The sequence below is a fragment of the Hippopotamus amphibius genome, chromosome 2 (assembly GCF_030028045.1).
Source record: "Hippopotamus amphibius kiboko isolate mHipAmp2 chromosome 2, mHipAmp2.hap2, whole genome shotgun sequence".
NCBI lineage: Eukaryota > Metazoa > Chordata > Mammalia > Artiodactyla > Hippopotamidae > Hippopotamus > Hippopotamus amphibius.
The window spans coordinates 214,816,377-214,839,607 of NC_080187.1; the positions used below are offsets into that span (position 1 = coordinate 214,816,377).

Genomic DNA, 23,231 nt, shown 5'->3' on the forward strand with positions numbered 1-23,231 from the left:
TGCATGGGTGATAGTCTTGGCCACCTGACTGGGACTCCTTGAGGACTGGGCACTGTGGGCAGGATGCCTCTGAAAAGAGCTGAAGATGATAGAGGAATCACGCTTATCTTGAACACCACTGGGGAAGGCCAAGGCTGAGGGCAGGAAGAGGCTCCCGTGCCACGTGGGGAGAGAATAGGGAGAGGCTTGGGCACCACCTCCCAGTGGCCCCTCAACACAAGGCCAGCACCCCTAGGGTCACCGTGACTTACGGGAGCAAGCAGAGTCTTCTGGGCCAGGGCTCTTATAGCTCATTTTTCACTGCACCCAATTAGGAGACCTTACTGTGTTAGCAGGCAGCCAGAACCTGTTTAATGGCTGCTTACTAAAATGCCTGTGATCCAGCACTGCTCCTCAGACCACGGCCCCACCTCTAAAGAGAGGGCCCCACTTTGGGAGCTTTTTGGCCCTGAGAGTGAGCAGAGGCTCAGGAAGGATACACAGCAGGGAATTCACAGTCGCTGGCCTTCTTCCACGGCTGGAGACATTTAACGTCTGAGGGAGGATGGGAGGAAGAGAGGGGCCAGCCCCCTCTGCCCTGCCTCATCTGCTCCTGGCTATGCTCCTATAAGAAAAGTGGTATGTAGCCTGAAACCCATAGTACCAGGGCCTACCCTGTGTCCATGATCCTTGGCAAGCCCTTCTACTCACCCCCTTAACCAGAGTGGGTGGGCAAAGAGCAGAAGGAAGCCTGAAGCCCTGAAAAAGGCTTTAAAGCACAAGGGCCCCTTTTGCAAGGGCCCCTCAGGAACGTCAGGGCATAACTCCTGTTCTACCAGCCTCCAGGGCCTAGGCCTGTGAGCATCTTGGGGCTTCGTGGCTTAGCGTCTGAGCAGCAGTGTGTTCCTAAGGCTGAGCCCCACCAGCTAGCTCGTCCACAACTAGCCTCATTTCGGCATCTTTGAGACAGGGTGCTGGCCCTGAGCCCACTCATCTAGAGAGGAACAGTCATAAAGGGTTCAAGGCCCAGGCTGTAAGAATCGGGGGTGGAGCCCACATGGGAGGGACATGCGCCCTGCTCTGGGATCACAGCTGCAGCGTACCATTTCAGGGGAAGGGCAGAGCGGGCAGAAGAGAGTAGGGGTATGTGTGCAGGCAAGGAGGTCGGGGCGGGGGGAGTGGTGGGTTAGGACAGAAGCACCAGGGAGCCTCTTCTGGCTCAGCACCAGGCTCCCCCAGGGGCCTCCCCAATACTGAACATTAAAGCTGCACCCTGACGGGTCTGGCCCCAGACTAGGCAAAGGCTCAGCCCCCAGCTAGAGTATGGGGCTGGTGGGGGCCACTGCTGGCAAGATGGGCACTGTGGTTCTACAGTAACATAACCTTATACTACCTGTACTGAAGACAACAGAAAAACAATAAAAAATCCCAATACAGTGACACCATTCTGATGCCACCCCCCTTCTCTGCCTCTCAGAGTGATGGAGTGGAAAGGAGGACGGAAAAAAACCCCAGCATAAAACTTGGATCAGCTCAGGAGAAAGGGTCAAGAGAAAGCCCCCAAATCAACTTGCGGTGGGGCAACAGGCAAGGCCTCAAGGCCCTCAAACTGAATGGAGAATGCAAGTCAGCCCTCTAGTGGACAACTGCAGCACAGCCAGGTCTACAAGATCAGAGGAAGGGCAGCTCAGCTGGGAGGAATGGCGGGGCGCAAGGGAGACAAAGCCACAAGCTCTGAACCAGAGCAAGCACAGGCCCCCAAACAGGACTGCCCCACCTCGCGAGGCGTTCGCCCAGGCCCAGTGGCTGTAAACCTGACACACAGTCTGTGAGCTGCCTATGTCTGTAAACGAAGCCCCACCTGACCACGCAGGGGGCTGAGTGTAGAGATGCCTGAAGCCACTGTGCACTTAGCCTGCCACTCGCCCCGCCAACCCAGTGGGAGAGCCTTCCCTGGCTAAGGGCAGGTGGGAGGTCAGTTTTAAATATGATCTGTTCTCTCAAAGAAACTAACCAAAAAGAGAAAAAATTTAACAAGGCCCATGAAACTTCACATCCTTAAGGCGTTCGTTGTCGAGTTCAGTGTCGGGAGCAGCAGGGGCCTGCGGGGTCCAGCCTGCCCAGAGCCCTTCTAGGCAGAGTGCAGTGCGATGACAAACTTGCAGCCAAAGGGCGAGTGGTAGTTGATGCCCACTTCCTGGAATACCTGCTGGGGAATGCCGATGTCGCACAAGTAGACACGGCCTGCGTGCTCCCCGAGAGGCAGAGGCAGGCCCAGAGCCAGGGACCACTTGGCATCGATGCCCTGTTCGACTTCATGCACAGGAGGGTCTATGCTGAGTACTGGTGCCCGGTTCTGGTTGGCCCACGCCACGGCTGCCCTGTACCAGGGCTGATCCCGCAGGAAGGCATTCTCGGGGCAATCCAGGCAGTTGATCACCAGGTCCACAGGGCTGGCAGGCAAATCTGTAGGTGCAAAAAGTGCCATCTGAAAACCCTTATAAAGTAGGGAGCAGCCCAGGCTGGGACTAGAACCACGGCGGCCCCAAGAGTGTCTTGTTCAGACACCACTCCAGTGTCTCTCCAGAGGCCAGCCTTCCCAAGGCTGGGCCAGGACTCAGGTTCGGGGAGTTCCAAGGCCTGGTTGGGCTGGGTGCTAGAGACCAAGGGCATGTCGGCCCCATGGACCACTGTCCTCATGGAGCTCCCAGGCTGAAGCACTGTCCTGCTGGGTGTGCAGAGCTTCTCAGGACACAAGGCCCTTGCATCCTCTGACTAACTCCCTGGTAAATTATAAGTTCTGGGAAGGTGGGCTCTATTGCCATGTCAGCCCTCGTGGGGAGGCCGTGTCCAAGGCCCAGGAGAAGTGGACAGACTGCCATTTGCTGTCTGGCCCAAGAAGTGTGAGCAGGCAAGAGCACGCTCACATGACACCAGGCTGCTCTGCTCCAGCCAGCCTGGCCTTGCTGGCCCCTCTCACTATCATGGAAACGAGTCCTCCTTGCAGCCCAACCTTAAGAACGGGGAAGGAATCTATCACTTTTCCCAGGTGTTTAAAAAGGCTTCTCTGGGACTTCCTAGGTGGTGCAGTGGGTAAGAATCCGCCTGCCAATGCATGGGACACAGGTTTGATCCCTACCCCAGGAAGATACCACATGCCGCGGAGCAACTAAGCCCGTGTGCCACAACTATGGAGCCTGAGCTCTAGAGCACGTGAGCCACAACTATTGAGCCCATATGCCACAACTACTGAAGCCCACGTGCCTAGAGCCCGTGCTCTGCAACAAAAGAGGCCACTGCAATGAGAAGCCCGTGCACCACAATGAAGAGGAGCCCCTAGTCGCCACAACTAGCGAAAGCCCGTGTGTAGCAATGAAGACCCAAAACAGCCAATAAAATAAATAAATAAATAAATCTATAAAAAGGCTTCTCTGCTCCAACCAGGCCTCTGGGACAGTATAAAAACAGATGTCTCAACAAGTATGTAAGTCTTGACCAGCCTAAGAGGTTACACTGAGACTAGTGAAAATGAGACCAAACTCAAGGGTGAGCATCCTCAGACCTGCCTCCTGGCGCAGCTGGGATAGGAAGGCTTGTGGGCAGCTAGAGGAAGAACCAACTGCCTAGAAAAGGGCATCATGTTATAGATCTCAAGACGGGGAACCCACATACAAGAAGCCTTTCCCAGGTCTCAGCCTTAAGTAATGACACATCTCAATTAGAGACTGATGACTTCTTTACTCAGAACAGGCCACTTCGGGGGGGGGGGGGGGGGGGGGGCGGGGCGGCTGTCCCTATGGGCCCCGAGGCTCTCAAGAGTGGGAGTGGCATCTTATCTTCTGCATGCCTACAGGAGCCAGGCCTGAGAGTTAAGAGACTGAGTTCTGGCCCCAACTTGCCATCTGATCCCTGGCAAGGCCCTTTCTTTGGGCCATATTTGCTCTCTCCACTTCTCCCCTGTTCTCACTTAAACCCATTCCAATGAGACTGTGCCCTACCACACCACTTGAAAACGGCTTCTGTCAAGATTATCAGGGGCTTCCACGCTGCTAAATCCAGTAGTCGAGTCTCAGTCTTCATTTGAACTCAACCTCGAATGACCTGCTGACATAGCTCATCACAGCTTCCTTTCTTTACTTGCCTTTCAGGTACCAGACTCTCCGGGTTTTCCTTCTCCTTCACTGCCTGCTCTTTCCCTGTCTCCTGAGCTAGTCTCTCAAGTCCCTGTCTTCTATACAAAGAACTCAGTCTAACAAGTTCTTCATCTACTCTCTCTTCCTAGAAAATATCTTATCTAGGCTCATTACAGCTTTGAATGCCACCCACACATTTGTAAGTCCAGACTGGATCCCTTCACTCAACTCCAGACTCATCTCCATCAATCGACATTTCCACCTGCATATCCAATAGGCATCTCTAACTGAGCTTCTGCTCTTCTTCCCCAAACCTCCCCCCAGCTCTTCCCATCTCAGTGATGGTACCTCCAGCCTTCCGGTCACTCAGGCCAAACACCTTGGAGTCATTCTTAACCCTTCTCTTTCTCTCATTGCTTACACCCAATCTGTAAACTTATTTTCAATATTGATTCAGAAACTAACCACCTTTCATCACTTCCATGCTGTCTTAGCCATCAACATTTCTCTCTCCAATTATCACAACAGCCTTAAAAACCCCCTTTGTAAGCCCATAGTCTGCTCTCAAACAACAGCCATAATGATCATCTGGAACCTGAGCTAGATTATATCTATCTTCTACTTATTCCTGCAGTGACTCTCCATCTCACCCAGAGTAAAAGTTCAAACTCTTACTTTACAGTGATCCACAGGCCCTTTATAACTGGACATTGAAATGTCTAAGTCTGCTACCCTCCACCCGACCCTCCAACATTCTCTGTCTCCCTTCCCTGCTTTGTCTCCATAACACTTACTGCCATCTGACCTGCCAGAAATGTTACTTGTCATCTGTCCTAACCAGAATGTAAGCGCCATGGAAGCACGGATTAAGGAAAAAAAAAATCTATTGCCACATCCCCAGTGTCAGGAACAGTGCCCACTCTAAATATATGTGAAATGAATAAGTGGGTCCCCACCTCTCCACCTGAGTAGTGGGAGAAGGAAGAAGGTAAAGGGATGGGAAGTAGACAAGTCGACACCAAAGGTATTTATTTCCTTAGACACTAAGCGTACTCACGGGCAAAGCACGCTTCACATCTGTGGTGCTTTTCCACCTGTCACCACTGGGTGGCACCAGGAGACTGTGAAAACACCGAGGAGGGCGAGGGCCTCGGCCCAGCCCTGTGCAAGAGCTCACCTCTGAGGCTAGACACTTGTTGGCCCTGGGTCTTGCTGAAGAGAGACAACTCATTGGTAATAGATTCCAGCATCTTCACGAAGTTGGGCAGGAAGAGGATGACCTGGACATCATGGTTGGCTAGGTGCCTTCCACAGCTGATACCCTGAGCCCCCTTCACATGGGGCCCACACAGCAGGGCCACTGTAGGCCTCTGGTGAACATTTTTGGGATTCAACCTGGAACAGAAGGTAAAGAAGCACTATCAGCTGCAGACTTGCCAATCCTTTGTGTCATATACCAGACAAGTTCCTCTCATCACCTGTTGCTCTCAGAGTTCTCGTTAGTTCCAGGTTCCAGGGAGGACAGACAAAATCCACTATAGGCCAGGTTTTACAGGGTGGCATTCCTCTTGTCCCACACTCTGGTATCACTTCATCTGCTGGGTCCTCTCACTAGGCAGTTCACCAGATCTTATTCCATAAAACAGTGTTGCCAGAAGAGCGCTTTCTGATCAAGAACACTCCCTGTTCTCACTGTATAACCTATTAGGTCCCAACGTTTCTTAGCAAAGAGGATTTTCCAGCTCTGCAGCCTTCTCTGCTCTTCTTCCCCAACATACCTACTTCACTGCAGGAAGACTGGTCTCATCATTCTCTCCCGCACTTGTAAGGTTCTTTCTTGCTTCTGCTCAAACTACTTCTCCTGCCCAGAAAGCCCTTCACTTGTGAAACTCTGACCCACCCCTTCTTGGATTACTCTGGCTTAACTCCCAAGGAACTCACAGCAAGTACAAAAGAGCATAGTTGTAAATCATCCTCAATCACTTGCCAGTCCAAGTTCTCTTTACTGAGCTGCCAGTAAGCTAACAAGGGCAATGTTGTAGATACTAATAGTACCTATATCATAGGATGCTCGGTGGATGAATGGATGTAAAGCACTTGGAACAGGAACTGACACAAAGAGAGAACTCAATCGATGCTGGCATCGTTACAGTACTGGTCACAGAGGAGGCAGCAGGCAGGCTGCTTGCTTCCCAGCCTCCTAGGCTGGTAGCTGCCTTGGACACCCACTTCCTGATGAAGTCACTTCCAGCTTCCTGCCATTCAAAGCTGAGACCTCTCTGGTCTCAGAGAAGGCACAAGTAAGGAGGTTTGGAGGATTAGCCCTAGAGCTGTGCCCAGCTCACAGGCAGGGCAGTGTGCCCCCAGGGCAGGGAGGGAGGGGGAGATGAACAGCAGGAAAGAGGCTTAGGCCTCTGCTTAGGGGCAGAGCAGTGACAGTCACTTACTGGTTTATCCCAAAGGGAAGAAGACAGATGTTGTCAAGCCAAAGAGGAAACCCCCACTTTCCAAATAAATTTGGGGGAATTTGGTAATGTACTCCACATATATACCAACACATTTGAGTATTTCCCCCATCATGTGTGCGTCTTAAGGAAATATGATGAGTACATCTCCCTTCACACAGATACTGCAGAGCTCTGGCATCTGACTCTCCCTCTCACAGAGGCATCCCCATCAGGACTCAAAAAAGACCACAGCACCCACATACCCAACAGCAGGGGTCAGAGTGCAGGCACCAGAGAGACCTGGCTCCACTGTGAGCCAGCAGTGTCACTAAGGGCCAAGTCTTTCTGCTCCCTGAGCCTTAGCTTGCTCCTCTTACAACCCGGGTTACTATTTACCTTCGAGGTGAAGCTATGAGGATCAAACTAAATGCTGCTGTGAAAGCACAGTGAAAAAATGCACGGTACCTGACATACATGAAACTCATTACTGTAGTATTTTTCTCAAAGGAAAACCAACTGCTGCAAAGGACAGTAGATGGCCCTTCTCAGAACAGACATGAGAGAAGAGACAGGCACAAGGACAGCGAACCCCAAGAAGCTGATTGGAGAAGAATGTGACTTGAGAAGGACATGCAGATCCTGTCCCCCAAACTGCTGTTTCTGGGAAGCCACTCAGTGGCCTCAAATACTCCCAGGAAGAGCTTATTCCAACAGTTGCTCCAATGGCTGCTCTGGGAGGAAGGTCAATGGTCATCAGACCCAAGGGCATGATACCCCTTCAGAGGGCAGCCTGCCCTGCTTCCTCCTTTGGGGTCTCCACTGGCTCTTCTCTGGCACAGGAGAGGCCAGGGATCCAGGCTGGGAAGCAGGCCTAAATTAAGGGACAAGAAGGAATGAACACAACCTGTAGGGTGAGGGGAGTGGAGAAGCAAGGAGGAAAATCTCACAGCCAGCCTGCATCAGTTTAGACATCACACTCCCACAAGGCTACCAATGTCCTCCTCTTTACTGACAAACCAGAGCTCTCTAACGTGCGTGCTCTCTCAGCATCACCACTGCTGACCACTCCTTCATGCCTTAAACACCACTTCTTTGGTTCTTAAACACTACCCTCGTGGTTCTCTTCCCTCTCTGGCTTTAAACTTTCTTAGCTATTTTGGAAGACTCCTCATCTCTTAACTATGCTTTAATGTTGACGTTGCCCAGAACTCCACCCCATGAGCTTTCCTCTCTTTATACTCTCTCCTTAGAGGAGCGCGCCTATTCTTACACCATGTACCAGCTGATGACTTCCAGACCTCTATCTTCTGCTCAGACCTTTTTCTAAACTCCAGATCCAGATTGCTAATGGGCTATCTGGATGTCTCTCGGGCCTCCTAAACTCAACATGTCCAAACCAAAACCCACCGTCTCCCCCAAACCTGCTCCTCTTCCCATGTTCCTCATCACAGTGAATGCTATCACTATCCAACCAGGTGTGCATGCTAGAACACTAAGTTCAGTGATTACTGACACTTCACTTTCCATCACCTTCCATACCCGTCCAATACCCTGTCCTGTTCACTTTACCTTAAAAAATGTCCTCATGCACACACTTCTCTGATCCCTTCTTCCCTGCCTGGGACCACCATCATCTGGCCTCTGGCTCAAGTTTTCTGTTACAGTTTTCTAACTGGTCTCACAGCCTCCAGTCTTCTCTCCATTAATCTACTCGACCAAAGTCGTCTTTTCAAAACACAAGACTAATCATGTTACAGCACTAGTGAAATCCCTTCAGCAGCTCCCTATCGCTCAGCTCTACCAAAGCCCTACTTTGCAGCCACACAATATGACTTACGGATCCACAGTCTCTCAATCCTTTCTGCCCCTGGCACATGCTCCTCCCCAGACCTAGGCTACCTTCCCCCTTCCTGCTCGCCACTGTGAACTCCCCCGTGCTCTGTAGGACTCAATTTGGATGCCACAGCTCTAGGAAGCGTGACTGGCTCCTCCAGCCTGGAGCAGAAATGTGGCTTCCTGGAGAGCCTTCCGTTTCCTCTACCACAGCACTGCACTTTCTGGAGCCCTCACTAGGCTACTGGAGGGCAGGAGCAGTATTTTCTTATTCTTTGGTACATGGTATCAGTAAACACCCAAAATAACACGAAGCACTGCTCCTGACATAGCAGCCTAAAGGGCAAATGGAAAGGTACCAGAGTCTAGCTCTCATACCCAGCTTTCAGGATTGTTCTAGAAGTCCTCAGGTATGGAGTTCAGGATTGACATTTATTCCAGCCCCTCTGAGTGAATGCAAGTTGCAAAGGGTAGGCCTTTGAAGGTTCTTAGAAGGTAAGCCTCTGGTAGTCAGCAGGAGTCTCAGAGTCAGCTCTACCAGGAAGGAAGGATCAAAGGGTGGTTCGCTGGGCGAAGAATGAGGACTCCCAGGACAAGGGTTAGAGAGGAAACAAAAACCCTGCAGCAGCCAGGGAAGTGACTTCACAGAGGCACTCACATGAGGGGAGCAGCAGCGGTCTGAGGAACTCCTCTGCGCGCGGCGCTGTGGGCATGCTGGGGCAGAGCAGCACCCCACGCTCAGCACCCCCGATCTGCAGGCATTTACCTGTTGGGTCCTCCAAGTAGGGTCAGTGCCATCTGACTAGCACACACGCCTGTCATCTCCAGTCTCCGCTCCAGAGTCAAGCCATGCTTCTCAGCCACAGACAACAACTTTTTATGCAGCTCATAGGAAATACTTGGGACAACCAGGCCAGAGTCTGCAGTTCGAAAGGAGGTGAGGAAAAAGGGAAAGTGATTATAGGAAACCAGCTCCACAAATGAGTGTAGTTGACTTGTGAAAGCCAAGACTTTAAGACAGACCCTCCCCAGCCCACCCGCCTAACCTGGGACTGAGGCATGCCACGCGGCTCTCCAGAGCGCAAGCCCTGGACAGGGAACTGGGTAAAAGACTATTTAGGTTACCACAGAGAGGAGGGGAACGCAAACTCTTCCAGAAGTTTAGCTTTAGACCACGAAGGCCAAATCCACCAAGATACATTTGGTACTATCAAGAAAAAGCTGCACTCTCTCAGCCATGTTAGAAGAAAACATGCTTTTCTTGAAGTAGAGGAAATGCCATTCCTGGCAGTGGTGTTGTTCGCACACGCAGACCCTTTATCCTTCCCCAGAGTGGAACAGGCACTAGCTAACCCTCCTGACCCTCTGGTCCCTGCTGTTCAATTTCAAGGCAGGATGACTTGTTCATCCCATCTGCTCCCCACATCCTCTTCCTCCTACTCTTCTCTACTGAGCCCTTCCTTTCGGCTGAAGAAATTCAACTAGAAACTTGTTTTCTCAAATAATTTGTCATTTTTTCCCCCATGTGGGGTGACTGTAACTCAATACTCTTACCACAGGGAAAGAGTACATGGAAAGTAACCTACGGCTTGCTTTAAGCTACTCAGAAGAATCTTTTACTCACAACACATAAACAGAACTCTATAAAGGTTAGGGAGAATCACAGTCATTGAAAGTACACCATGGGAAGTACTTGGTTTTATAAGGTCAAAGTCTGCAGCAGCTGGAGACGTCTGAAGGAGTCTATAGTATTGCATGTATCAGTAGCAAGGTGCTGTTTCAGGGCCCAGAAAACCAGAACAGCAAAGAAACAGCAAAGTCAAAAATTCTGATCTTTTGCCTTGACAACCAATGCCATCTTACAAAGGCTAAAGCCACTGGGCTGGCCCCAAGGGAGCAAACTCTTTGCCAAAGAGCCCATTTGGCCTCACTGGCAGACCAAGAAACACAGATTCCAATCAGCATGTCATTGCGGGATTGCGTGTAACTAGTTTTGTCTGGCTGGATCACATGCCTTTTTAGATCCTGTGTCCTCCTCTATACTGGACTGTAAACTCCTCAAAGCAGGGAAATAAGCCTCTTACTTCCTCAGCTCCCACCTCAGCTATATTCACCATCGGAGGCAATTTCTCATCAGGTCCTCAAAACATATAAATGATGCAAACCTACTGCTATTTCTTGTGTGGCTTAACTCTAAGGCAGAAGTTTTCAGAAAGTTCAGCAACATCCTGTTGGTTCCAAAGCCCTGTACAGAAAAACCTCTCTTCCTCACTGATCATTTCAGGAGAAATTTCTTAAGGTTCTATCACGTATCCAGTCCTGCCTACACAGACTCTTAAAACCACACAGAATTAGGCTACGCTGTACATTTTAACAACAGAAATCCAAGCATAAAGACTGAGCTTAAAGCACCCAGGTCTGTATCCTCTCAAGGGAAGGCAAAATAATAACAATGTAATAATAAAAAAAGAACCATCTCCACATCAAAATTAACACTATCCTGTTGGTTAACTGAGCCCCTCCACCTGCCTGAGTCCTATTCCTGCCTTGGGCAGAGACAACAAACAGTGAGCTTCGCCTCTCCCTCACCCTTCGTGAAATGTCAGTCACTGATATCCCAGGTGCCGATGCTGAAGGCTGTAGCCTGACCTTGCATGTCAACAGCTGATTAAACAGCCATTTTTTATGGCCTGCTCCAGACATGCACATGTTATCAAAACTAATTAGGAACCATTGATAGCAGTGTGAAAAAGCTGAATGAATTCTCAGGAGTCCTAAGCCACTAACAACCCTAAACCTGTCAGACAAGTCACGCACCTGCCTACTTCAAACACCCTCTTCACCTGCAGAGTCATGCAAGGGAGCGCTTTCCCTCAAGTCTGTGCATTTCTTCACCTACTAATTCCCTTTCTGGTGAATTTTAAACAGGTCAGGGCGGTGAGTCTCGGGCCTGCCATCCTGCTAATCAAACTTTCTTTCTGGGACTAGGTCTTGTGCTGTGCGTATAGGCATCCCCTCTCCAGTTCTGAGGGCTCTCTGGGGACAGGCTGAGCGTTTTCTGCTACCTTTCTCCTCACAGTCCTTAGGGGTACAAAACTCACGGTACAGGTGGAACAGAGCTTACCCGACTCTGGCTGGCTGGATGCTGCAGCTGGAAACTGTGTCTATTACATCTCACTGATTTGTGTTGGAGGGAAGGGGCCCTGTTGATGAACTGGCATGTTCTGTAGCCTAGGGAAAGATACGGCCAGGAATCCTTTCTACTCAGTCTGCCAGTTGCAGGGTCTAGGATTTCACTGTACTCTACTCTGTGTCTCTGAAAGGAACATGCAAGCACCACAAAATGTTCCTTTTTAACATTTACACACAAAGTCCAACCAGTCAGACTGGCTTATCAGAAACAGGCAGAGGGAATAAAATAAACTCCAAAGGAAGGGAACCAAAAACATAGCGTGTAAACTGCTAACAATAACATCGCCAAAGCCTGAACATGGGCCAAGCCCAATTATGTTTGGATTGGAAGGTGGATCTTTATTGTTTGGGAACGAAGGCAGTAAAATTAGTTGGTAGGGCTTCTCTTAACATTAATATGTACTTTACAGCTGTCGGTGAAACGAGAGAGATATAATTATAGCCAGTTCGTGACAAGCAGAGCACTTCTTAGGATCTGATTAACCTTAGGGTATCAAGGAAAACAGCTTAAGCACACCCAGTGCAGGCCAGGAGAGAAGACGCCTCCTCCCCACACAACTCATTCCACAGCTTGAGGCAGGGCCGTGGAGCCTCGTGGCCCAGCACCATGTGTGCTGCCCCCTTCTTCATGTCTTTGTCACTTCGCACTGCTCCTTCCAGTACATGCTATTTGGGGCCTTTCCCTCCCTCATGGATACATATGCATGTTCTCACACCCTCCATCGAACTTCCCCACCCTCAGACACATTCTAGCACCATGACCAAGCCCTCCCCCATAGCCTCTGCACGTCCTTCAAAACTTTCAGCTTTTCTGTTGCGTAATAAGGCTCCCACAACAAAGTGTCATCTTAAATCCAAACTCAATCCTCACACTGCATTGGCCTTTTAGTGGGAAAGGTTGTGTGTGTCCCAAGTCTCATCAATGAGGAGCACAGCTCATTAATGGGCATGGGGATTTCTCCAGGACTATGAATTCTGATTCCAGACTGTGGTGCTCACACAATTGGGTGGTGATGTCATAAGAGTTCTTTTTTGGAGTATAAAACAACTGGTAAATTCATGCCTTCAGACCCACAATGTACAGAAAGCCCCTGCAGACATATATTAAGGCTGCCACAAAATGCAATTTGGTACCAAGTGTATTCTCTTTGAAAGAAGAATTCATTACAAAAAACCTAAATACTCCTAATGCTCATTATTAGGGCCCATAAGACCTCCCATTATCTGGTCCCTGTACACCTCAGCCCCTTTAACTTGGACCTCAACCCCCACCATGCTCCAGGCATCTGGGCTGCCTTCTGGTTCCTAAGCACTCCAGGTTCCTTCTGGCCTTCAGGAAGCACATCTCCTCACATGCTTTCCCTTTTCTGGCACTCTATTCTCTCTTCCAGTGCTCCCCCACACCACATATGGCTGGTTCCTCATTCTTCAGGTCTCAGTTTAAATATCCCTCAGCCTCAGCATACTGCTTACTTCCTTCATTGTACTTCATACAATTTGCAAATAACTCTTTTTTTCCTTTGGACTACCTACTTTGCTAGACTGGAAGCTCCATGAGGGCAGTAACTGGGTCTATCTTGTTCACTGCTGTATCCAGTTCTTCTCCACTGTACCTTCAGTGCTAGCACAGTGCCTAGTGGAGGTGCTACACAAATATGTGTTGAATTAATGAACGAATGGGAAGGAAACCTGTACGACAGCCTCAGGGCATTCCATCCTGCAGCTGGATAAAAGTCCAGCTGTAACCACAGGCAAGTGTGGGTAAGATGTGCCTGACTCTTCCCCACTTCTTCCCTCCCCCACTAACAACAGGACAACCTTCTATCCACACTGGACCTCATTCCCTCAGGTTAAAGCTTTACTGGAGGGACTTTCCTGGTGGCGCAGTGGTTAAGAATCCACCTGCCAATGCAAGGGACACAGGTTTAAGTCCTGCTACAGGAAGATCCCACATGCCACGGAGCAGCTAAGCCCATGTGCCACAACTATTGAGCCTGCGCTCTAGAGCCTGTGAGCCACAACTACTAAGCCTGTGTGCTGCAATTACTGAAGCCTGCATGCCTAGAGCCCATGCTCCGCAACAAGAGAAATCACCACAATGAGAAGCCTGCACACCACAATGAAGAGTAGCCCCCGCTCGCCGCAACTAGAGAAAGCTGTGTGCAGCAACAAAGACACAATGCAGCCAATAAAAATAATTAATTAATTAAAAAAAAAAAAAAAAAAGCTCTACTGGAACAAGCTTTGCACTCAAAAGGTAAAGGACTTCCTGACAAGATTACTCATTAGTTACAAAGAAGAAAAGTATCTCCACAAAGAAGAAATCTGTAGGACAACACCTTACCAAGTGATCAAACTAGCCTCAGTGACGGGACAAACTGACACTGTGTCCTCTATGATGTAATGCCCTGAGAGACAGGGCCCCACCAAAATCCTGGAAAAAATGTTTAACAGGGATCACATCAAAAGGAAACAATAAATCAAAACTAAGGGGTATTCTGCAAATCAACTGGCCTAGACTCTTCACAAATGTCAATATCACAAAAGAACAAAAGTTGTGGGAACTGTCCTGGTTAAAGGAAGTGAAAGAGATCTGACAACTAAATGTAACATGCAACAGTTGATCCAAAATACAACTATAAAGGCCATGACTGGGACAACTGGAAACCTTTGCATATGGAATGTATATTAGATAATACCTTTGTATTAATTTTAAATTTCCTGAGAGCAATCTTGCAGTGTGGCTGTAGAGAGCAACATCCTACTGAATACATATGGAAGTGTTTAGGGGTGCAACGTAATGAAAGTAAATCTCAAATTGTTCAGGGTTGTGTATGTGTGTGTGTATTTACAGAAAGTAAATGTGGGGCTTCCTTGGTGGTGCAGTGGTTGGGAATCTAGCTGCCAATGCAGGGGTTGTGAGTTTGAGCCCTGGTCCGGGAGGATCCCACATGCCAAGGAGCAACTAAGCCCGTGCGCCACAACTACTGAGCCTGCGCTCTAGAGCCCACGAGCCACAACTACCAAAGCCCGCGTGCCTAGAGCCCGTGCTCCGCAACAAGAGAAGCCACCACAATGAGAAGCCTGTGCACCAAAGCGAAGGGCAGCCCCCACTCACCACAACTAGAGAAAGCCCATGCACAGCAACGAAGACCCAAAGCAGCCAAAAATAAATTAAAAAAAAAAAGTAAATGTGGCAAAATGTTAATTGGTGAATCTAAATGAAGGACATATGGTTGTTCATTATACTATTCTAGCAACTTTTCTGAAAGTTTCAAATTTTTTTCAATATAAAAAGTTGAGAAAAAAAGAGAGTTAAGTGCCTCCAAATATGCTCAACAAATGTTTGCAGAGTAATAACACATCAAGTCAGTGGTGAGGTGGGGAATGGCAGGAAACAGAACAAAAAGAATATGAAAACAAACCACATTCCTAGTCTTACAACCTAGCTGGAAACAAAAAATATGTATGTGCAAATATCTGAGAACACAAAACTGTGTTATCCTGACCACAAGTGTAAAATATGGATTTCAAACCAGGAGCTGCAGGTAGTGTCAAATCCTCAATCTTATATATGCCCTGAAAGACAGGCAGAATTATAGTCACAATGATAGAAAAGAGAGAGCATTCGAGGTGGGGGAAGAACCATGAACAAAGTCACAGAGGCTGGCATGGGTGTGGGATGAGCAGATGAAAACTTTGCTGCCTGGAGCCCAGAGGCTGATGTGAAGGCTAGCTCAGAGTAGTGGGCAGAGACAGACTTCAGAAGGCATTAAAAGCCAAGTTGTTTTACACAGGATGAAGTTGACAGGGCTAGAAAACAAGGGCAGAAAGCCATGTAGAATTGATTTCAAGGGACAAAGGGAACCTGTGGGGTAGCACAAGAAACTAAAAGGTCATGACAACTTCAAGGGCTACTGTGAGGAAGAAGAGAATCTGGAGTCAGAATGAATACTGAGGATAAAGGAAAACTCCTTGTCAGAAGGCATCCCTGTGTTATTAAATTAGAAAAAAATGGCCTCCAGGGTTCTTTCTAGTCATGAATTTTTATGAGAAGGAACAGGCAAAAATGCCCACAAAGTTTCAAGCTGGACACTGAAAGAATGGTGATTCCACTGAAAGAAATGGGAATGCTAAGGAGTCAAAGATATGGGTGGGGGTGAATGACTGACTTAGCTTTGATATGTTGAATTTAACGAGGACGATGGATATACTGCAATCAAGCCGCTTCCTTGCTCTGACTAGACACCTGTGGCTGCGAAATGGCAAAGAGCACATAATAGCAAAAAGGTCACAATCGCAGAGACCAACTCAGTTTCTAAAATGACCAATGGGCACCTTCATCAAAACTCAGGTGTCAGGCTATAATGTGCTGGCTCCAGATCCCACAGCCCTGAGTCTGAGCTTAAACTCTGGCAACAAGCTGCCATGAGACCTTTTCCAGTAGAAGGACTGCAGGAAACACAAGTGTTCATTACTGGGGGAAGAGTCTAAGCCAAGACACCTGTCTTAACAGTACTGCTCTAAAACCTCATGAGAGTGCCAATGACCACAACCAAGCCGTTCAGGCCAAGCACAAGTGTCCACCTGATTACCCAGGCCCACACACTCTGAAGGATTCCACGTTAAAAGGACTGACTACTGGACTTCCCTGGTGGTGCAGTGGTTAAGAATCCACCTGCCAATGCAGGGGACACGGGTTTGAGCCCTGGTCTGGGAAGATACCAAATGCCACGGAGCAACTAAGCCCGTGCACCACAACTATTGAGCCTGTGTGTTGCAACTACTGAAGCCCATGCTCCTAGAGCCCTTGCTCCACAACAAAAGAAACCACCACAATGAGGAGCCCACACACCACAACGAAGAGTAGCCTCTGCGCGGCACAACTAGAGAAAGCCCGTGCGCAGCAACAAAGACCCAACACAGCCAATAAAAAAAATAATTAAAAAAGAAAAAAGAAAAAAAGGACTGACTACTCCCTCCACTCCTGGCACTGGAGGATCTGCTAGAACCTGAGGTTCCCCAAATCAATCAAGTCACTGTCAAGGAAGTTTGCATGCAGAGACACAATTTCAAAAACTAGGTTCATCAGCTGTGCTCAATGAAAAGTTGTGGTGGCACTCGGTGCAGGAGCACAGATGTTGTTAGTGCAGGTTTTCTGGTCCAGAACACCTCCTAGAATTTACCTCCTCATGTCTCCCCTGTGGCTCTCTTAGGATACGAAATGCAGAAGAGGTACCTCCCCGGGAATGGCATCCCTGTAGCACATGGTCTAATCTGTAAACACAGGAAGGGGAATGAGCGTTGAAGGGAGATCAAGGCAAGAACCCCTGTGGGTTGGGTCAATGGTTTGAAAAAGCAATGAGATCATGACCGGTTCCACTGCCGCAGACACTCGCGTCTCCACGTGAAAAGGATCCTCTCAGGAGCACAGGAGCCACTGAAGGCAGTCTCCACTACCCCAGGGGACAACGCTTCAACGGCCACTTCTAAGCTCAAAGATTTATTTCGTTCTGAATTCCTTTGAACACATAAACGAACCCAAAGCAGATTTCCTGATTACCTGTTCTTCAGGAGATGAAAACACTGCTGGTCTTGAAAGCATTAGGACACTTCTTGAGGGACTCTGGGTGACAAGAAGCAGACGAAGGCAGCCAGGGCTCAGAGGCAGAAATGGAATGCCAGCTGTGGAACACAACCGACAGCCTGGAATGGTGAAAGCAGAGCTTGTCCTGAGAGCAAGATACATCCCCACTGAAGCTCAAATTGAAGAATAAAGAGGCAGGCCAGAAGCAGCAAGAACAAAGCAACTGTGGCTTCACCAGCTACTGCCCTTTAGAGTAGAACTAGAACCGCTTTTACTGAGAAAAATGAGCGTGGGTAAGTGGTGTTGAAGTAGGGGAGCTCAGACCAGAGTGCCACATTCAAACTTGGACTTGATCCTTTTGCAAGACGGTAAGCAGTAACTCTACTCGGAGTCATCTTCATACACTTGCTACTCCCCAAACCTCAGCAGACACAGTGTGGAGGCAGAGCAACACCTTTCAAGCAAAGCCGATGGGACAACTGTGGAGATGCAGTGCCTGTACCAATAGCACCCTGCTGCCTCCCATCTGGCTCTATATACCTGAAGACAAAAGAAGGCTACACAGTGGAAAATAAATGGCGGAAATTAAACCAGAATTCTACCTAAAACGAAGGGCTCCTGAATAAGTGAAACTGAAAAGAATTTATTAGAACTCAGGGGGAGAATAAAGAATTCTAGACACTTTAAAGTCATTCCTGGTGAAAGATTTATTGGAACATTTAACTCCAGCAAAATGAGGATAATAACAAAAAGGGGATAACAGTGCAACATCATAGAGATGTTATGAAAATTAACTGTGATAAGCATGTGCAGTGATTAGAATGGTGCCCAGGACACAGTAAATGCCCAATGAACATTCAATATTATGACGCTGGTTATAATGCTGTTTCACCTGAACCAGGCCCTTACCCTTCTCCTTTTCTGCCACCTCTAAATCTTGTACGCACTTCTATTATTTGTATGTTTACACACCTGGTCACCCTATACTCTAAGGCCCCCGAGGTGATGAAAAATGACTTACCCAGAGTATCTAAAACAGTGCTTGACACATAGTAAAAATTTTACAAATGCTGATGCTTTGAAGTAACTTTACAGAGACAGCCTTTGCAATTCACATTAAAGTCAAATACTGACTGAATAATAATTATAAGCCGGGCATTGCACTAGCTACTTTCCACATGATCTCATTTAACTGACAAGTATTATCCCACTTTACAGACAAGGGAACAGGCTCAGCAGTCCCCACGTGGATACATAATTCTGTGACTCTACAGAAGCCTCCTCATAGAAGCCTTTAATACTGAATTAATAAGTTACTCAGTGTGGCAACTCTACTAACTGCTTTCTCTGGGTTCAGCCACAAAGCAATGCAGGAAGAAAATCACAAAAACATGTAGACTTGGCCCATTAGAAACTCATGCAATCTACCCACAGCTAGACTCACCGCCACTCTTCACCCCCACAGACACGGCGCCTTTCAATTCTCCTGCTCACTCAACCCTCTTCCCCCTGCTTTCACTCATCAAACCCATCAAATTCCGCTGTGTTACTGCTCTCTCATCCCTGTCTTCCTTCCCAGTCAGAGGCAGAAAACTCTGGCACATGAGTTATGTCATCAGCCTAACTTACCTTCCTGCTCTGGTCTCTCTCTTCAAATTCTACCCTGAATTCTATTATGAGACCAGTCTTCCTAAAGATTAACAAATCTTCCTAAAAGAGATTTTGGATCATGTCATTTCCAGAATCTTTCAGTTGCTCCTCATGGCCATAAAACAGGGGACAGCGTTAGCACACAGGCTCTCCTGTGCTCTAGTCTAAAACTATTTTTAACTTCTACTACTCCCCCACACAAAAATCTCTGCCCTGGCCAAACCAGCCAATGGCCAATCTCCCACACTATTCATCAGCACCTGCCCAGACTACCCATAACTATCTTCCTCTTTCTCTCTGGTGAAATGCTGCCTATGCTTCAAGGCTTCTGTCCTACTCCCTTTGTGAAGCTTTCCCTGTTCAGCCCAGCCTTCAGGACCTCTCCTGCCTCTCAACACCCAGGGCATTTAATGTCCATATCCTCACTGAACTCCAGGCATGTATGGTATCTTTCCATTTCCGAGTACATCTTAATCACTTGGATGCAAGGACTGTCTTAGAGTGACTTACATACAGTAAGCACAGTGTTCTGACTGGCCCAAACTGTCTTAACTATTACTTTTAGAATATTATCAATGTCGAGCAAAGACTCTTCTCTGAAGCCTTACCATTCTCCTAATTGGTGTTCTTTGGGGACCTCTCACCTCTGAACATACAGTGCTCACATGCATCTAGGATTTTAAAGCCACACTTAACTAACATGTATGCAACCACTGGATACCATTATTTAGCAGCATAGGTCAAAGCTGGAGGAATGTGTGACAATCTGTTGGAGACAGCAGCACTGTTAAAGGACCCAAAGGGGCTTTCCAGAGAGAAAAGATTTGGGTTAAACAAAGGGCTAAATTTAGCTGCTTCCTGAATGTGTTTTCCCAATCAATAGACATTTTATAACACTGCCCCGCCCCTCCACACACACAGGTGGCAGAGAGTACTGCCAAGAGGGGTATGAGCAACTGGAGAAGAATAGCTTAGGAACTGTTGACACCACTCAGCATGCGGTCCATGTGCAGGACACCAGCAGCAAGCTGCCAGAATCCTGAAACCCAAGCCATTACCAAATGGGTAGTAAACATGTTGTTCTTTCGTTACTCTGGGAATTAGCAGAAAATAAGTATTCGGGGTTCTAGGACATGAATGCCACAAGCCTAGATTGGGGAACTAGCCAAACCACACTCTACAACTGCTGATCTAAGTTGGTCTATTCCTGATGGAATACTAAAGAGAAAAGACTATACACAGTCTAATTGCCATTAAACTGCCCTTCTTATATCCTTCTTTCTCTGTAACCTACCCGCACTCAGAAAAGGAAACAAAATATGACAGATAAGGTTTGTAAGAGCCTTTACCTCTCTGGACCTCAATGTCCTCAATCGGTAAAATGAGAAAATTACACTAGGTGATCAAGTAACCTAACACATTTTTTGGTCCTAGCTTGTTTCCCCACATATTCCAGATAGTTTGCCTTATTCTGATACTAACATTTGAATGGTAGATCCAATTGGAAAAGTGTCCCCAGCCAGGCACTAAAAGAATAACACTGAGTAAAAACCTGCTTTGAGGTTTGTGCGCTGGAGCTGGAGAAGAGATAAGAAGCTGTTCAGCAAGGTAACTGCTTGCTCGCTCTCTTTCCAGCATAGACCCTGCTTGGCAAAAGGACTTCGTTTCCACTCCTCACCACTGCTGAGGACAAAGAGAAAAACCAGATGGCATGAGGCCACAGGGCCTCCTGTCCCCTCACTATCACGCTCCAGTGAAATGTAACTGGTTGCTACACACCAAAGCCGCCGTACCGCAGTTCTTGGCCAATGCCTAGCACCTGTGGTTTGTAGCATGTCTGTTAATGGCAATTCTGGAAAAATATGAGAGGAGGGAACTTTCACTTCTGTCATTAAGTTAAACAAAGTGTGAAGATCAAGCTGGGGAGATGGAGTATGTAGTAAGGAACAATTCCCACCTCTTCTGTTGTCTACTTTGGCAAATGTTTTCTTAGGCTCTTTTAGATCTGAGAATCTTTCCTGATTCTTACAGCTACTCTCTCCCTTTCAGCCACTTCACTCCAAGGCAGGCTATAATCGCCCCAAGCTCAGGAATTTCAGGGAAATCACACATGGCATGACCCAACTACCTCGGCTTCCAGAGAGTTACCAATAGAGGCAGCTTATTTTGCTGCTAAAAGGGGAGTAAAAAGGAGAGAGGTCAAAAATGGATGGATGGCAAGATCTGAGTATACTACCAGACCTGCTGGATGATAGCTGCCTTTGAAAAGCTTAAAACTGGGCAATTCAAATTAAGCCTGATTCAGAGGAAGGGTGTTTGCCTTAACACAGATGGTAAAAATCAAAGGTGTTCAACAAGTCACACTGTCGGTGTCACTTAAGGAAACTACTTTAGTAAAGAGGCATGCCTGCTAGCGTCTCATAGTGAAAGATAAATTAGTAGTCTTTCTTAACCTGACAATCTGCTTTTTTCCTTTTTCACACGGAAGCTTTTAAACTCAGCAAAACGAAATACAACAGAACCCTATTGCTGTCTACAAAAATGCCATGCCATATCCCTGATTTCCCCCAAATGTAAGTAAGCTGTCTCCACAAATCTTCCTGTAACTGCTACTAGCATTCAAGATTTATATTCCCTATATACAAGACTTCAAGCCAAAATGATTGCCATACTTCCTAAAGTGATTATGATCTCCCCATTCGCTCCTAAGGTCATTTAATAACAATCGCTTCAATCGGTATTCCAAGAAGCCCCGTTAATAACAAATCTGGGGGGAAGGGACAGAAACAGGGATGAGGTAGACCACCTGCCCCACCGCTGCCTCAAATGCCATGTTTGAAGAAAAGATTCTCCCAATGCTTAAAAAAAAAAAAAAGAAACTTAAAAATCACTGAGTTAACAGACGAGACTCTCATACACAGTGACCTACACAACTACCACGGCACTACTCTGTCACATGAGCATTATGACTAGGCAGCCCTCAACGACCAGGGCTAGCAGGAGATGAGGGCAGTGTAGTAAACAAATGTAATTTACTGAAACCCTAATTTTAGCCAATGGTTTCAACCACTCAGCTCTGACTATTTCTTACTCCAGCAAATAAGCAGTGAAGTAAAGTTGAACTTCTGGTAAAATCTATAGGCAGTAATAGGGAAGTCAACGTGAAAACAGATCTATGTCAATCTAGATAGCCTCTATGCCTTTCGTTGTTATATAACACACTTTATGAACAGCAGACCAGATCCTGCCAGGTATAGGATATAAACGGAGATGCAGAGCAATCAGCCTCTACCCCCAAGCCAGTGGTAGGCAGGATGCTACACTGGCCACAATCTCTAAAAGACAATATAAGGGGCCAACCACCATGCCACTTGAGTTAACTCCTACAAGACTCTGACTCAGAATCTGGGTCATTTTGTTTCAAGTATTAGAAAAACAAAAGAGGGAAGAGCAGCCAGTGGGACATGGGGCTAACTTACCCGTGCAGAACTCCTTGCTCACGTTGTGGGGCACCGTGATCCGTCGGTAGACAATGGGCTCTGACTCCAGGATGTTTTCATCGTGGCGGTACCGAGTAGGCCTCTCATTTGGGATGCCCCGAGAACGGGTTCCACTTCTCCTCTCATAAGTATCAATCTCCTCAAACACAGCTGCCTTGTCAAAAAGGGCCAGGTTCCCTTCAAAATCAAAATCTGTGTCTGGCATCTCCTCAATATCATCCCCAAAGCACTCGTCGTCTTTATTCTTCATTTGGCCATTCTTTAAGCCACTTTTCTTTGGAGTTGCCTGATTTGGGTGCCTGCTACTAGATGACCCTGGAGAACAAAATAGGGACTAAAGTCAGTGTGGCCACAGAAAGTGCTCAGTGGAAGTGGAAAATACATTAGTCCTTTATGGACAGTGTTACAGGAATCAATGTGAAAATGGTATAAGGCAAATAAGGTAAAGCGATTCCTAAATCATGTTAAGCAGCACAAATGACCATAAATCTCATGGAATAACAGACTTCATATATTACCCAAGAAATAATGAACATGAAATAAGCAGTATTCCTGGAAATCTTAAGCTCTGCCCTTCATAAGGGAATTGGTAATGACTGAGGCTTTTTTGACAACTGAATATTATCAAAAAAGCGGAAGGGCAAGAATACAGCCATCTCTTCCCACAGGTCTGGGTGATTTGATGCTGAATGTCCAGCAGCTGATTAAGAGAGAAATACCCCCAGAGTAAAAGAAGGCCAAGTCCTCATAACCTGAAGCTCACAGGAAGATCCTATTCAAGTGGCTCTGAATTCCATGCTTACCAAGCAAGCAATCTTCTGATTTTTTAACTCAGTCTCAGGCTAGACCCCAGGAGGAGGGAATCCCTGGATTTAGACAGATTCCAGATCTTGAGCCAGATATACATCTA

At 47.5% G+C, this 23,231-nt stretch overlaps 1 protein-coding gene across 6 annotated transcripts in view; it reads right to left on the reverse strand.

Moving 5' to 3' along the window:
* Positions 1-1,512: 1,512 nt before the first annotated feature.
* The window catches only part of EDC3 (enhancer of mRNA decapping 3), a 55,376-nt gene continuing 33,657 nt past the window's right edge, over positions 1,513-23,231 (reverse strand). For all 6 annotated transcript variants that reach the window (XM_057723329.1, XM_057723327.1, XM_057723331.1 and 3 more), the window contains 4 exons: positions 22,301-22,636; positions 9,159-9,312; positions 5,290-5,507; positions 1,513-2,445 (listed from right to left, as the gene is read on the reverse strand). In XM_057723329.1, coding sequence (XP_057579312.1) covers positions 2,111-2,445; positions 5,290-5,507; positions 9,159-9,312; positions 22,301-22,636 — 1,043 coding nt within the window. In that variant the 3' untranslated portion in view covers positions 1,513-2,110. The remainder of the gene's footprint in view (positions 2,446-5,289; positions 5,508-9,158; positions 9,313-22,300; positions 22,637-23,231) is intronic.